This window comes from Microtus pennsylvanicus, chromosome 8 (genome assembly GCF_037038515.1).
Source record: "Microtus pennsylvanicus isolate mMicPen1 chromosome 8, mMicPen1.hap1, whole genome shotgun sequence".
Lineage (NCBI taxonomy): Eukaryota > Metazoa > Chordata > Mammalia > Rodentia > Cricetidae > Microtus > Microtus pennsylvanicus.
The window spans coordinates 101,673,598-101,688,502 of NC_134586.1; the positions used below are offsets into that span (position 1 = coordinate 101,673,598).

Consider the following 14,905-nt stretch of genomic DNA (forward strand, 5'->3'; position numbering starts at 1 on the left):
CAGGGTGCGAGAAGAGGCTTTCGTGGCATCCGGGAGCTGCGGGGCTGTGAATGCAGATGCTCGTCAGACAGGGTTGGAGACTGTGCTTGTAGTTAGAATCTGAGGACATGGGATGAACAGGGTGGGCATTCTGTCTCTCCCATGTCAGGGTGCCGGCCGACCTTCCCTGGGCTGTCTTGGTGAAAGCCTGGGCCATTTTGATTTCCTCTGAACTCCTAGGTGGGTATTCTGTGGTCTAATCAGAAGAGTGTCGGTGTGGCCCGACACCAAGACCGTCGTGGTGTGCTCTCTCCTCCCAGTGGTTGTCCTGAGTGGAACAGGAAGTGTTGCCACCATTCTGAGGGCTCCATGCCTGTTCTAAAGATAGCAACAAGGTCAGTGATGAGGAGGGTGCCCACATGTTTGGCACAGAGTGGCAGCATGAAGGGACATTAAGTGGGTGACTTTGGGTATTCATGCTGAGTCACATGAGCCAATGAAGAGCCATGTGGTCCTGCTAATCTCTTTGCTCTGGCAATGATGCAGCCAGCATTCGCCTCCCACTCACTGGGGCCCTCCCGTAAATAAAGTTTTATTACATTGTGCCTGCCAAAGTTCTGCCTGCATCTCCTGTAAGTGCTTTTATACATCAGGGAGAGCTCTGCTGGTCCAGAAGCCACACTGCTCATGGTGTTGTTCACCATCCAGCCCTCATGGGGGAGGCTTGATGACACCAGCTCAGGCTATTTGATGCAGTGACTCCTGACTTTGAGGTTTTCTAATTTTTGCTGAACAAACTGTGGATTTTACTTAATGTCGTGAGCATTGTTACAGTTTATTTTCCAGTCGAATAGATTTGATTGTGTTCTAAAAGAAAGACTAGTGATTCTCTGGTCCTGTAATTCTTCACCCCCTCAGGTCCCTGCTCACTGAGAATTTATCCCAGTGAAACACTGATAAAGAATGAGTCCTCACACGTCAGCAAGTGCTTCTGTGAAGGCTGCCTTTTAGAGATGGGTCATAAAGAACAAGGTCACAGGACAACTGCAAGCAGCCCCTCATGCTTTTCAGGATGTACAGACACCTCATTGTCAAGGAAATGCAAATCAAAGCAACAAATAAACTTTTAGGGGAATTGGGAGTTCTTAACACAGTGGCCAGGGTCACATTTATGACCAAAAATGGAAATACACCGTTGTGGGAAGAACTGCAGCCACATTTGACAAACTGGACATTGCAGTCCCAAGAACTGGCCTTCAGCATGTGCTAAAAAGTTTATCTTCCAGATACCTACTGCTTTATCATGAATCAGTTGTGTGAACAATTGAAAAAAAATCCCAGAACCATCATGTAGTAGTAACCAGATTTTAAAGTCACAGAAATCCTGGGACTGGAGAGATGAATCAGTGGTTAAGAATATTTACTGTTCTTGCAGAGGACCTGGGTTTGATTCCCAATACCCACCTGGTGGCTCACAACCACCTGTAACTCTAGTTCCAGGGAATCTGATGCTCGTTTCTGGCTTCTGATTACCAGGCACTCATGTGGTACACAGACATACATGTAGGCAAAACACCCATACAGATATAATAAGAATTTAAAAATGTTAAAAATTACAGAAATTTGTATACTGACTTCAGTGGAGCCTCTGGATAGAAGTGTATTTATTGGATCTAGGAGGTTGTCCAGGATATATTTTAAGAAGAAACAGAGGTTGCCCAATGATGCCAATGGCTGGTGACAATCCTCCAGGGAACCTCTGTGATTGTGTTATTTGTACCCTGCATGTTAGAGATGGCCTAGAGAGCATGTGTCCTGAACAGAGTATCATCTTAGGTGGGGAGAATCTGAGGGATGCCAACCTTTCTAAATTCACATCTTTTGACTTGGGCCTTTAACTTTGTGTGTGAAGAATTAATTAACACCAATGTTCAACAGAGTGTCGCAAAAGCTGGTGCCACCCTGAACTTAATGCCCAGAGGAAGGTCCTTTAGTATCCACTGAGCACTGGTTATTATTTTGTTAACAAGATTTGTTAGATGTGGGTGGTTATGTTTTCCGAACTACTGAAAAGGAGAGAGGACAGTGCTAGCAGGGGGCACCTGGGAACAGTAGGGATGGTCAGCTGAGCTGCGAAGAGCAGGAAAGCCAGTGCCCAAACACACAGCATGTCTGTGTGCTAAGCCCTAGAGGCAGCAAGATGAGAGAGACAGGGAGAGGGAAAGAGAGAAAGAGGGAGAGAAAGAGGGAGAGAGCGCATGCTCCAGGTGGGTTCCAGCCACCAGGCTTAAGATAACAGAAAAGGTGAACTTTTAAGGGAAATAAATATTTCTAGACAAATGACGGTGGAATCATGCTGGGTTCTCTGGCAGAAAGAGCAGGGGGGTGGGCAGAGCTGGAACCACAGGACTCTTCCCTGGGGCTGAATGGAATGGTAAGTTTTGACTCAGCCCTCTTCCCTGGGCACTGGGAAGAAACACACCCACTGAGTCCAGAATCTGTCAAAGCAGGAACTCATATAGGGTTGTGATGGGGGTGGAGAAGCTTGGGATAGGTTGAGGTGGAGTAAGGAACAAGGGCCGGTAATATTCTTCCATGCTAGTGGTGGCTGGTCAGAGTCCCGCCTAAGTTGGGTAGTCAGAGACAGATCTCCAAACTTGAGTTAGGCTTAAGAAGTTACAGGCCCAACAGAATCACATATAACAAAATTTATGGAGTGCAGCAAAAGTACTTCTAAGAGGGTATTCTGTAGTGATGAGTATCATGTTAACTTTATAGTGATAAGCACCTTCATGAAGCATGCAGTGATGTATGAGTGTCTGCATGGTGTGGAGTGGAGAGCGTCTGCAGTAAGTGTTCAGTAGTGAGTGTCTGCAGTGAGTGTGTACTGTAGAGTGTCTGCAGTGAGTGTGTACTGTAGAGTGTCTGCAGTGAGTGTGTACTGTAGAGTGTCTGCAGTGAGTGTGTACTGTAGAGTGTCTGCAGTGAGTGTGTACTGTAGAGTGTCTGCAGTGAGTGTGTACTGTAGAGTGTCTGCAGTGAGTGTGTACTGTAGAGTGTCTGCAGTGAGTGTGTACTGTAGAGTGTCTGCAGTGAGTGTGTACTGTAGAGTGTCTGCAGTGAGTGTGTACTGTAGAGTGTCTGCAGTGAGTGTGTACTGTAGAGTGTCTGCAGTGAGTGTGTACTGTAGAGTGTCTGCAGTGAGTGTGTACTGTAGAGTGTCTGCAGTGAGTGTGTACTGTAGAGTGTCTGCAGTGAGTGTGTACTGTAGAGTGTCTGCAGTGAGTGTGTACTGTAGAGTGTCTGCAGTGAGTGTGTACTGTAGAGTGTCTGCAGTGAGTGTGTACTGTAGAGTGTCTGCAGTGAGTGTGTACTGTAGAGTGTCTGCAGTGAGTGTGTACTGTAGAGTGTCTGCAGTGAGTGTGTACTGTACAGTGTCTGCAGTGAGTGTGTACTATACAGTGTCTGCAGTGAGTGTGTACTGTAGAGTGTCTGCAGTGATTGTGTGGTATTGAGTATCTGCAGTAAGTATGTAGTGGTTAAGTATTTGCATTAAGTGTGTGGTAAGTATCTGCATTACATGTGTGGTGGCATTAAGAAAAGAGAGCACAAAAAGAACCCAGCATGTGGCAGGTGATGTGACATGCAGCGCTTGGTATGAGACAGGCGGTGACATGCAGTGTCTGGTATGTGGCAATATATTACATAAGGTAGTGGTGATATGCAGTGCCTGTCCTGTGGCAGGTGCTGCAGTATTGTTGTAGCAGGCTTCCTGTTGAGAGCTGCATTGAACTAAGATTGGCTGGGCAATATAGTTCCATAAATATGATAAGCTAAAGTCCTGAAAAGATAAAATTCAATAACTTTAGTTTTGCCTTTGGAGTTTAAGAGCTCCCAAACTTGTGTTCCCACAAAGAGCATCAACACCACAGATAACACTGCTGATAGAAGCACGGTATGGCAGAGAGCGCGGTATAGCAAAGAGCGCGGTATGGCAGAGAGCGTGGTATGGCAGAGAGCGCGGTATGGCAGAGAGCGCGGTATGGCAGAGAGCGCGGTATGGCAGAGAGCGTGGTATGGCAGAGAGCGCGGTATGGCAGAGAGCGCGGTATAGCAAAGAGTGCGGTATGGCAGAGAGCGCGGTATGGCAGAGAGCGCGGTATGGCAAAGAGTGCGGTATGGCAGAGAGCGCGGTATGGCAGAGAGCGCGGTATGGCAGAGAGCGCGGTATGGCAGAGAGCGCGGTATGGCAGAGAGCGCGGTATGGCAGAGAGCGCGGTATGGCAGAGCACTGTGACTGTTGCCCTCGGAATTCCAGGTGAAAAAACAACACTGCCTAATAATGCAGTTGGGGCAAGGCATGCAAGCTGCCTGTGTGAGCTCTGACTTTAGCACAAGGCTGCCCTGAAGGTTACCACTCGGAATGGGAGCAGACACATTTGGAGGCTAAGGACAGAGAGGCCTAAGAGTCTGTATCTTATCAAGGGCCTGCAGGGTTTTACTTAACCTGCTTCCACCAGTTACAAGAGTTACTTTCCAGTGGACCTCTTCCCGAGGAGGCGCCTGTACTCTTGGGGAGCAGCCTGTAAATAGGCTTCTCCCCTGTGAGCTGTACCTGATATGTGGGGTCTCTACTCATTTCTCCTCTGTGCATCATAGGTGTACTGGACACATCGCCTGTGTAGTGCTTTTCCAGGCTGTGGGAATTGGCGTTTGATCAGGAATGCAGACATTCAGCTTTGAACAGTGTCTCTGTGTGTGTGTGTGGTGGGGGGGTGCACCTCCTACTCAGAAAGGCAAGGGTTGGTCCTGTGTGTCCTGTGAGGGCAGCTCACTGCTCTCTGCAGGAGAGGCAATGAGAGGAGGCACCCCCTCCCATGTGTGGACTATGATCCCCTGTACCTGACTTGCCCTTCCCAGGGTCAGTTCTGGGCCAATGAAGAGCGATAATGCTCCTACCTCATGTGGGAAGGGCATGTAAGATGCTGGCGTGCTTCTGATTGGCGCCAAGGAATTTCCCCCTCTTGACCCTTTCCATTTTGTCTTGCTGACTGTCACCTGAAGGACACTAGAGGCACAGAGCTCTATTTCAGGGAACTTCCTGTCTACAAGCAGGCAGTCTCATGACTTTCTAGATGCCACCTAGCATTGTCTGTGTGCTTCTCTAGTGGACATTTAGTGAGATGAAGGGCCAGCCTGTGATGCCATCATGTACCTGTCCAGCTCCTGGGGTCCTAGAACAAAGATCAGCCTCTCTGGGTTTGGTGAACACTGTGTCTGGCCTGCCTGCTCCTTCTAGGCTGTATAGCCACTGCCTTTAAGTTTTATATTTGTTGTAACCTTCAGAACATAAGTAACAGGGACTTTGTGTCTGGGACAGGAAGCTTTTGTAAGTGCTCAGCTGTAACAACTCAAAACCAGGCTATTTTCTAAAGTAAATGAATGCTGCCCGCTGTGAGCCTTAAGCTCGTGAGGCTTCTTTTCAAATTAGAATATATTTCTCCTTTTTGGATATAAAGGTTACTTCTACAGCAACTTGAAAATAATTTTATCCATTCCCCTGTTCAAAATACTGGGAAATGTGAGTTTTTCCTTAGAGACAGACAGATCTACAGATGAGCGGGCAGGGTGGAGCAGTGTGTGTCTTGTGCTGGTCAGGGGAAAGGTGCCGCTGCAGGCTTGTGTTAGCTGGATTGATGTCTTGCTTACCAGGTCCTGTGAGTATGGAGTTAGGATTGCCTGAGATATGCCTCAGCTGGTTCTTTGTGGGCAGGCGACTACTCACTGCTGTGACCACATCTGACAGAAGCAACTGAAGGGAGGAAGGCTGCGTTTGGGCTCATGGTCTGAGGGGATGCAGTTTGCTGTGGCAGAAAAGACATGGCAACAGAAAGAAGCTTCCTGCTTGTGTCTCCATAGATAGGAAACAACTCCAATGGAAGAGAAGCTAGCCTATAAACATCAAGGCTCACCCACTGCTGAGGCATCGTGGGTGTAGCTTCACAGGTGTATCTAGGAGACGAAATCTGACAGCAAACTTCCTGTTCCTCTGGCTCTTAGAATCTTTCTGCTCCTTTTCCGTGGTATTCCCTGAGCCTTAGGTTCAGGAATTGTGTAATAGATCTGTCAGTTATCTCTGGGCCTCTCATGGTGACTTATTTTCTGTATTTTCATCCACTGTAGTTTTTCTGTAATGATCTTCATCTGCTGTAAGGAGCCTTTTTGATGAGAAGGGTAGGACCTATACTTCACCTGTGGGTGTGAGGATAGATATTCGGAATGTCGTTTATGGTTTAGTGACATGGTTGTCATAGGTTCTCCTCTGAGATCATGACTTCACTAGCCCTGGGTTTCCTGTACCAGGCGTGATTTTCTTCTTGCTGAGTGGCCTTAAGTCCAACCAGAGAGCTGTTGGGTTATCCTCAAAGCATGCATCCCTCTACTACCCCGACAGCTACTGTGTCATGATGGTTGTTGCTGTAGTTCATAGGTGTTGTATCTGGGTGGACTATTGGTTGTTTTCCCTTGGAAACTTGCAAGCTGATGTAAGTTTATTAAGACGTAATAAGCAGGGGTCTGGAGGGATGGCTCAGTGGTTAAGGGCACATACTGCTTGCTCTTCCTGAGGAATTGAGTTCAATTCCCAGCACCTACATCAGGTGGCTTACAGCTGCCTATCATCCCAGCTCCAGGCGGATCTGTGGGCACCTGCATTCATGTGCACATATCTTCACATACACATAATTAAAATTTAAAAGGTTAAAAAAAAGAAGTACAGCAGCAAGTTGGACAGTAGTAGTGCACGCCTTTAATCCTGACACCCAGGAGGCTGAGGCAGATGGATCTCTGTGAGTCTGAGGCCAGCCTGGTCTACAGAGGGTATTACAGGACAGTCAGGGCTATCACAGAAAAACCCTGTCTCAAAAAACAAAAACAAAAACAAAACAAAACAACAACAACAAATATCCCAGCCTCTCCCCAAACAAACAGAAAAACCAAACAAACAAAATGGGAAGGGGCATGAAATGGCCAGGATCAGCTGAGAACCAAGTAAGACAATTTTGACAAAGAGAACATGAGGTATTGGCTAGGCAGTGGTGCCTTTAATCCCAGCACTCGGTAGGCAGAGGCAGGTGAATCCCTGTGAATTTGAGGTCAGCCTGGTCTACAAAGTGAGTTCCAGGACAACAGTCTCCAAAGCTACAAAGAGAAACCCTGTCTCAAAAAATTAAAAAAAAAAAAAACATGGAGTATCTTCAACACTGCCATAGGATTGATAACCACAGCCCAGGGGGGAAGAGTAGTGTAGGCCTTGACAGCACATTGGTTTCCTGGCTGCCCAGACCCAAATAATCACACAGAAACTATTTCAATTGCAACACGGTTTGTCCTATTAGCTCGGGCTTCTTATTAACTAGCTCTTACATCTTAAATTAACCCATTTCTATTAATCTATGTATCACCACAAGGCTATTGGTAGTCTTTCTCCTTAGGCAACTACGTGGTTTCTCTCTCTGACTTGGCCTTCTTTCTCCCTACATTCAATTTAGTCTTTCTGCCTAGCTCTATTCTGCCCCACCATAGGCCAAAGTAGCTTCTTTATTAACCAATGCTAATAAAACATATTCACAGCATACAGAGAGGAATCCCATATTAGAGTTGGGTCCCCAGAAACCACAACCTTGACTTCTGTGAGGCACTGGCTCTAGTGTCAGATAGGCCTTACCAAAGCCGTTCCTGGACAAGGACACAGAACAAGAGTTCCCTTTGTTGCCTGGACTTTCTCACCCAATATGATCTTCTCTTGTCCCACCTATTTACTTGCAAAGTTTATGGTTCCATTTTTCTTTAATTTGTATAGTACCACATTTTCATTATCTGTTCATCAGGTGAAAGACATCCTGGTTGTTTCCACTTTGTGGCTGTCGTGAATAACGGCAAAGGGCATGGCTGAGGAATTACTGTAGAGTAGGTTGCTGAGTCCTTTGGCCATGTGCTGGGACTGGTACAGCCGGGTCACGTGGCAGATTATTTTTAGCCTTTTGAGGGCTCTCCACACTGATTTCCAGAGTGGCTGGACCGGCCTGTAATCACACTTACAGTGGATAAGGTTCCCCTTTCTCCATGTCCTCTCCAGCATTTATTGTTGCTCTTTCTATTCTGACGGGGTCATATGGAGTCTCTAAGGCTTTTTAATTTGCAGTTGCTAGGGATGATGAGCTTTTCTTTCTTCCTTTTTTTTTTTTTTTGGATATTTCTTAGCATTTCCCCCCTTGTTTTTATCTCGTTTTGTTTTCTTTTATTTATTTATTTTTTTTGACACTTTGTCTTTTGAGTCCTTCATATGTTATGGATATTCATCCTCTGTCAGATATACAACTGGCTAAGAGTTTCTCCCATCCTGTGGGCTCCCTCTTCAACATCTTCTCTACTGATTGTTTTGTAGACGCTTTGGGGTTTTATGAAGTTCCACTTGTTAGTTATTGGCCTCAATTCCCAGGCAAATGGAATTCTATTCAGAAAGTTCTTTCCTTTACCTGTGTCTGTAGCCTATGTTTTCTTCTAGCCTTTTGAGTGTTTCAGGTTTCACATTCAAGTCTGTCTGTCTGTTTGTATGTCTGTCTGTCTGTCTGTTTCTCTCTCTCTCCCTCCCTCCCTCCCTCCCTCCCTCCCTCCCTCCCTCCCTCCCTCCTCTCTCTCCTTTTTCTGCAATAAAAAATATGCTACAGATCTGAACAGAAGGTTCTCAAAAGAAGTAAAAATGTCTAAGAAACATCTAAAAACAAAAAAAAGTAAGTTCATTGTCCCCAGCAGTTAGGGTACTGCAAATCAAAACAACTTTGAGATTCTTACTCTAGACAGAATAGCAGATATCAACGAAACAATGTACAACAGATACTGGAGAGGATGTTGGGAAAAGGGAGCCCTCATTCACCATGTACCTTGATAATATCCATCCCAGCTCTCTAAGACATTTGCTTTTTGTTAACCCTTCAGATCCATGGTTAGAGTAGTTGGGCTGCAACAGTGGGAAGCGGCTGTGATTGGCTCAGACGGGAAAGTAGCTCCTGTCACAGGTGGCCTGTCGAGAGCCTGGAGTATGGGTGCAGCTCTCAGCTCTGTCCTCACCTCTGCACCAAAGACAATACATCACGTGTGAAGTCCTTTCTCCTGGTGCCTTCTGCAGCTGCCTAAGCTGCCTACTCCTGTGTGCCAGCTGTGTGTTCCCTAGCGAGTGGTAAGCTGTGTCGTATGAGCACCTGAGTCAGCCTGGGGTGCTCTTGTGACTTGTGACTTAGAAGACTGACACCCCGGTACTGGCTGGTTTAGTTCTTGATGAGATTTGTTTTCCAGGCTTATACGGCTGCCTTCTTGCCGTCCTCACATGGCAGAGAGACAGGGCTGCAAACTCTGCTCTCTCCTCTTCAGGCACTCAGGTCCCATCCAGAAAGCTTACCTTAATTATCTTCTCCCACCCAATGTGTCCATCATGCTGGTGGTCACAGCTTTGACATGTGACTCTGGGGACACTGAGACAATAGTAGTGGCTCTGACATGTGTCATTAGAAGCCAGTGTTAAGAAACACTAGAGGCTTTGGGCTAGGAACGAGCTTGCTGAAGTATGAAAGGTCTGTGTAAAAGCTGTAGCTACAGGCTCAGGGGTCCCCATTGGTCACATTAATATTTGGCATTTGTCTTTCTTTAGCGTCGTGTGGGAGCCCATGGGGGATGGGAAGAAGGTCATTTCTCTGGCTGACAGCCACATCCTGCTGTGGGACCTCCAGGCGAGCTCAAGCCAGGCTGTGGTGAGTAAGAAGGACAAAGGTCTCACTGGGTGGTCTTTGGAATTGGACCTTTTGGGTTGAATTCAGAATACACTTCCTCATCCACACATCTGGAATTTTGAAATTAATTATCTCATAGGAATGATGCAGGGATGGAGGTGTAGAACAGAGAACTGAGTGCTAGGCCTTGTGGGTTCAAGTGGAAAGCACTGTGAAGTGGACTGAGCCTCACTGAGGATGGCTTCAGGTCCAAGTGTGTTCTTTTCACAAGGCTTTTTTAAAGCCACACTTGAGGAGGGAACACTTATGCAGGCTTGATTCCACATTGCTGGCTAGCTTCCCCTGCATTTACATGAATTTTAAAAATGAATTCGAGTACTTTCTTGGGAGTCAGTTTGGTTTTGGATACTCATTTTGAGTATTTTGCCTTTTGTAAGCTAAGTATTGTGTGTATTTTTCATGTTTTATTCCTTAAATCTTTCTTTTGTAAAATGTGTGTTTACAGGCATTCATAATTTCACTGTGCTTGTTGTCAGAGTATCAGTTATAGGAAGAAGAAACCGTATAGTGCCATGTCCCCAGGGCCACATCGTCACCTTCACAGTAGCCGAGGTCTTATGTTTATTTGTTCCCATAATGCTTGCTGAGCTCCTTCCCTCGTGGTGCTTTACAATATTAATAATGCCCCTAGGTTAAAGAGAAAACATGAGTGATGATGCATGGTTATTAATATGAGGTATAGATGCTAGACTTCTTAAAATATTAACTGACTTTTTAAAGCTTAAAAACTCTGGCCATACTACCAAGTAAAGTTTGGGTTGGCCTGTTTTCCTAGAGCACTGATGGTATTTAAGGGAAAAAGTCATTTTAAGAGACAATTTTTAAAAATCACCATATTCTATATGATAATACCAGATCCACAGAACTTTTTAAAGTAAAAGTTGAGGCAGGGGATGTAGTGCCTTGGCTCGCCTGTTGACAGGTCCAGGCTGGGAACACACTCGTGACCTCCACCTTAGCAGATCTGGGGTAGGACCGGGTTATAGTTGGCCAGCCATTCAGCTCCTCCTTCAGCTGTATCTTAGCTGTCAAAGCTTTCAGAAAGAGAAGGGAAATACTCCTCTCCTGCACATCAGGCAGGCTTGGGATACCTCTGGGGAAGAGCTAGTACAGCCTTCCTGGCACTCTTGGTGTCCCTGAGCTGGGACTGTGCCCAACAGAGGCCCAGGGGACACGTCTTAGCTCAGGAGGTCCTGCTTGCCCTTGGCTGTCCTGTGCTGTGGTCAGATGGTGAACACATCTTCACACCCCAAGTCCTCGCTAAAGCGTTTCATGGTGGGGTGATTAATCTGTAACTTATTTTCTGCAGAGACCAATTTAGTTTTCTCTCCCCCTTTTTTATCTGCTGTCAGCAGTTCTGTCAATATCCCTTTGTGACCCAGCGCTGTGGTATTTAATACAGAAACCTTCCCATCGATTGCAGCCTCCTCATACAGGCTTCTCCTTTTCCATTGTTTGAGGATATTGCCTTCTGTGGTGAATCTAATCTTATGCTCCCTGCATCATTACCTTCTGCAATTAAATTGGAGATCCTTTGCCATTTATAATCATTAGCTGAGCCCTGGGGGAGGCCTGGAGTGGGCGGGTCTATGGGGTGTGTGGACAGCAACGAAGGCTTGGGTGGCCTCCCTGTTTCCATCCGCTCACTCATCTCCACACCCTGCTGCCTGCCCTCTGTGGACATCAGTGCTTCTGTCAAGGGGGCAAAGCACAGACCCTTGTGATACTCCTGCCTAGTGTCCACACAGGAGTTCCTTAGGCTCTCACACACAGTCCCTCCTATGAAGAGACACAGTGTTGCCTAAAGTTCTAAGTCAGCATTCAGAGGAATGTTTCCTATGACTTTTAGATCTCTTTCCCCAGAACTAGATGTGGTTTGCAAGTATTTCTCCTGCCACATCACCTATTTTTCATCTTTTTGTATGGGCTTGCACAGAGCCCATAGGTTTTGCTGTTTTTCTTCTTGCTTTCTTTTTTATGTTTTAATTAGTCATTGAGGATTTTACATGTTTTGATCATATTCACTCCCTCCCCATTCCTTCCAGATCCTTCTCCACCTCCCTACCCACCCAACTCATTTTTAATTAGCATACAAATTATAGATTTCATTATGGCATTTTTGAAACAATTTTTTTGTTTTTGTTATTTTTCTTCTACCCTACTACCCCATATTTTCTCACCTCAAAGGTTTTCATGAAAAACAAATAGACTTTAAACAGCATAAGCCTATAATTCCAGCTAATCAGGATGCTGAGGCAGGAGGATTGCAATTTAAGGTTTTCTTGACTATAGTGTGTGTTCAAGGTCGGAATGGATAACTTAGTGAAACACTGTTGAAAATAAAAGTCAAAAGGACGCAACTCTACTGTAATCGTAGAGCACTTCCTAGCAGGTCCTGAAATGCTCTCTAGAATAGCAGGAACCTGAACTAAGCGATACCTCCCGTCCCCTGAACAGCATCCTTGACAGCCTCATGTTGTTAGCCATGCACATTGCATTGCGTCCCCAAAGTCCACAGTACACAAGGCTCGCCTTGAGTCCTGTGGTCCAGATAAGATGCAAAGTGATGGGGCTCCGTGCCCTGTAGAGGCCTCCACTGCCCTAAAGACGCAGTGTTCAACCAATTTTCTCTGTTCTCTTCTTGCTCCTCTGGTAACCACCTGTCTTCTTACCTTGTCACTATTTGCTCAGCTTTGTCTTTTCTGAATGTCACAGAATTGAGACCTGACGTGTGCGGTCTTCAGCTCAGCTTCTTCCACTTTGTCTTCTCATAGCCTGATTACTGCTTCTTACCCAAACACTGTTCATCTTGGGGACTGTCCTTGGTTTAAGCCTGACAATCCCAAGGACCCATGGATTCTGAAGGCTTTCTCATCCAGATCTTCCTAGGTGCCTAGGTTTCCATGGCCTAGACTGAGGTTCGTGAGCCATTTGAGTTAATAATTATCTAGAGTCTCACATATTGGACTCTACCTAGATGGATAGGGGGTCTTCCACCAGCCAGGTGAATATGACGGGTAGTTTCCTGACTTGCTTTAATGTGCATTTTGTAGGGTACATATAGGTTTCCTTAAGTGCTTCTGGGTTTGCTCTGCTGGTATTTGCAGCTGTGACTTCTCTGGCTTCACATCTGGGACAAGGGACGCCAAAGGAAAGCCTGAAAATAACCCAAGGCCCCCTCTGGTTAGCCTCCCGCTTCCCCCTCCTGGAGCTCTCCTATGTGACCTGCAGCAGCTACAGCTTTGCTTTACAGAGCAGAGAGAGCAGAGGAGGATGTGTCTACTGCTCCTTCTATTCAGTAGATCCCTTCTTTGGTGTCTTCCCTTCCTTCCCTGTGTTTGGAGACCTGGATGATAGGAAAATTACGTGTTTCTAATCTGAGAAAAGTACACACCCATGTGGATGAATGCTATGTATGTGTCTTTACTCAGCCAGTGCCAGGGGGCACGGGAGGAGGTTAGCAAGCAGGCAGAATGAAGAGGGGTGGTTGGCTCCACAGTGCACACAACAGACCTTACTCTCCATGAATTTCTTGTGACCTGGAGCTAAGTAAGCTTAGACTCTTAAGAGCCAGCCATGTCCCAGGCCTAGGCCATTTGATGTCAGAACAGGTGCAGGCAGCTTTAGAGGGGCAGCTCCTTCTGACCAGTGTTTGAGGACATTTAAATGCAGACGTGTTCTTTGACCCTCCGACTTGGAAGATGAAAGCAAAAGGCTTAAAGAGACCAAGGAACCTTCTGCAGGGGACTTGATACAAGTGACACCTGCAGGACTTATTCCAGCAAAGGATTCCCAAGGCCCTTGCCTGCCCAGCCCCTGCTTTCATCCTTAGGATGGCGGCATCTCAGAGGCTGGCTCACGCCTTCAGGTTGAGTGTCTGCAGTTGTCCGTTACCTTGTGCCCAGGGAGAGTGCGCTTGATTGGCGGGGAAAGAATATTTAGAACAGCATGCTGTAAATAAGGCTATTAATGAAGCTTGTAAGCTGCTGATGGAAATGTGAGAAATAAATGAAAATTTGTTTTCTTGTGACACTCATTTCTGGTGTCTTGGCTGGATCATGAGAGTAAATGTCACCTTTTGGGTCTGGACTTGAGGTAGAGATCGGTGAACTTACATTTAGGACAACGGTGCTAGGTATAGTGCACACCTGTAACTTCAGTGCTGGGTGTAGTGCACACCTGTAACTTCAGTACCTAGCTGTAGTACACACCTGTAACTTCAGTACCTAGCTGTAGTGCACACCTGTAACTTCAGTACCTAGCTGTAGTGCACACCTGTAACTTCAGTACCTAGCTGTAGTGCACACCTGTAACTTCAGTACCTAGCTGTAGTGCACACCTGTAACTTCAGTACCTAGGTCTAGTGCACACCTGTAACTTCAGTACCTAGCTGTAGTGCACACCTGTAACTTCAGTACCTAGCTGTAGTGCACACCTGTAACTTCAGTGCTGGGTGTAGTGCACACCTGTAACTTCAGTACCTAGCTGTAGTGAACACCTGTAACTTCAGTGCTGGGTGTAGTGCACACCTGTAACTTCAGTACCTAGCTGTAGTGCACACCTGTAACTTCAGTACCTAGCTGTAGTGCACACCTGTAACTTCAGTGCTGGGTGTAGTGCACACCTGTAACTTCAGTACCTAGCTGTAGTGCACACCTGTAACTTCAGTGCTGGGTGTAGTGCACACCTGTAACTTCAGTGCTGGGTGTAGTGCACACCTGTAACTTCAGTGCTGGGTGTAGTGCACACCTGTAACTTCAGTACTAGGTGTAGTGCACACCTGTAACTTCAGTGCTGGGTGTAGTGCACACCTGTAACTTCAGTACCTAGCTGTAGTGAACACCTGTAACTTCAGTACCTAGCTGTAGTGCACACCTGTAACTTCAGTGCTGGGTGTAGTGCACACCTGTAACTTCAGTACTAGGTGTAGTGCACACCTGTAACTTCAGTGCTGGGTGTAGTGCACACCTGTAACTTCAGTGCTGGGTGTAGTGCACACCTGTAACTTCAGTACCTAGCTGTAGTGAACACCTGTAACTTCAGTGCTGGGTGTAGTGCACACCTGTAACTTCAGTACTAGG

The 14,905-nt window shown here is 46.4% G+C and overlaps 1 protein-coding gene across 1 annotated transcript in view; it reads left to right on the forward strand.

The window, feature by feature from the left end:
• Eipr1 (EARP complex and GARP complex interacting protein 1) overlaps positions 1–14,905 on the forward strand; it is a 123,609-nt gene that overhangs the window by 86,816 nt on the left and 21,888 nt on the right. The window contains exon 5 of the mRNA XM_075984130.1: positions 9,686–9,785. Within this exon, the coding sequence (XP_075840245.1) occupies positions 9,686–9,785 (100 nt within the window). The remainder of the gene's footprint in view (positions 1–9,685; positions 9,786–14,905) is intronic.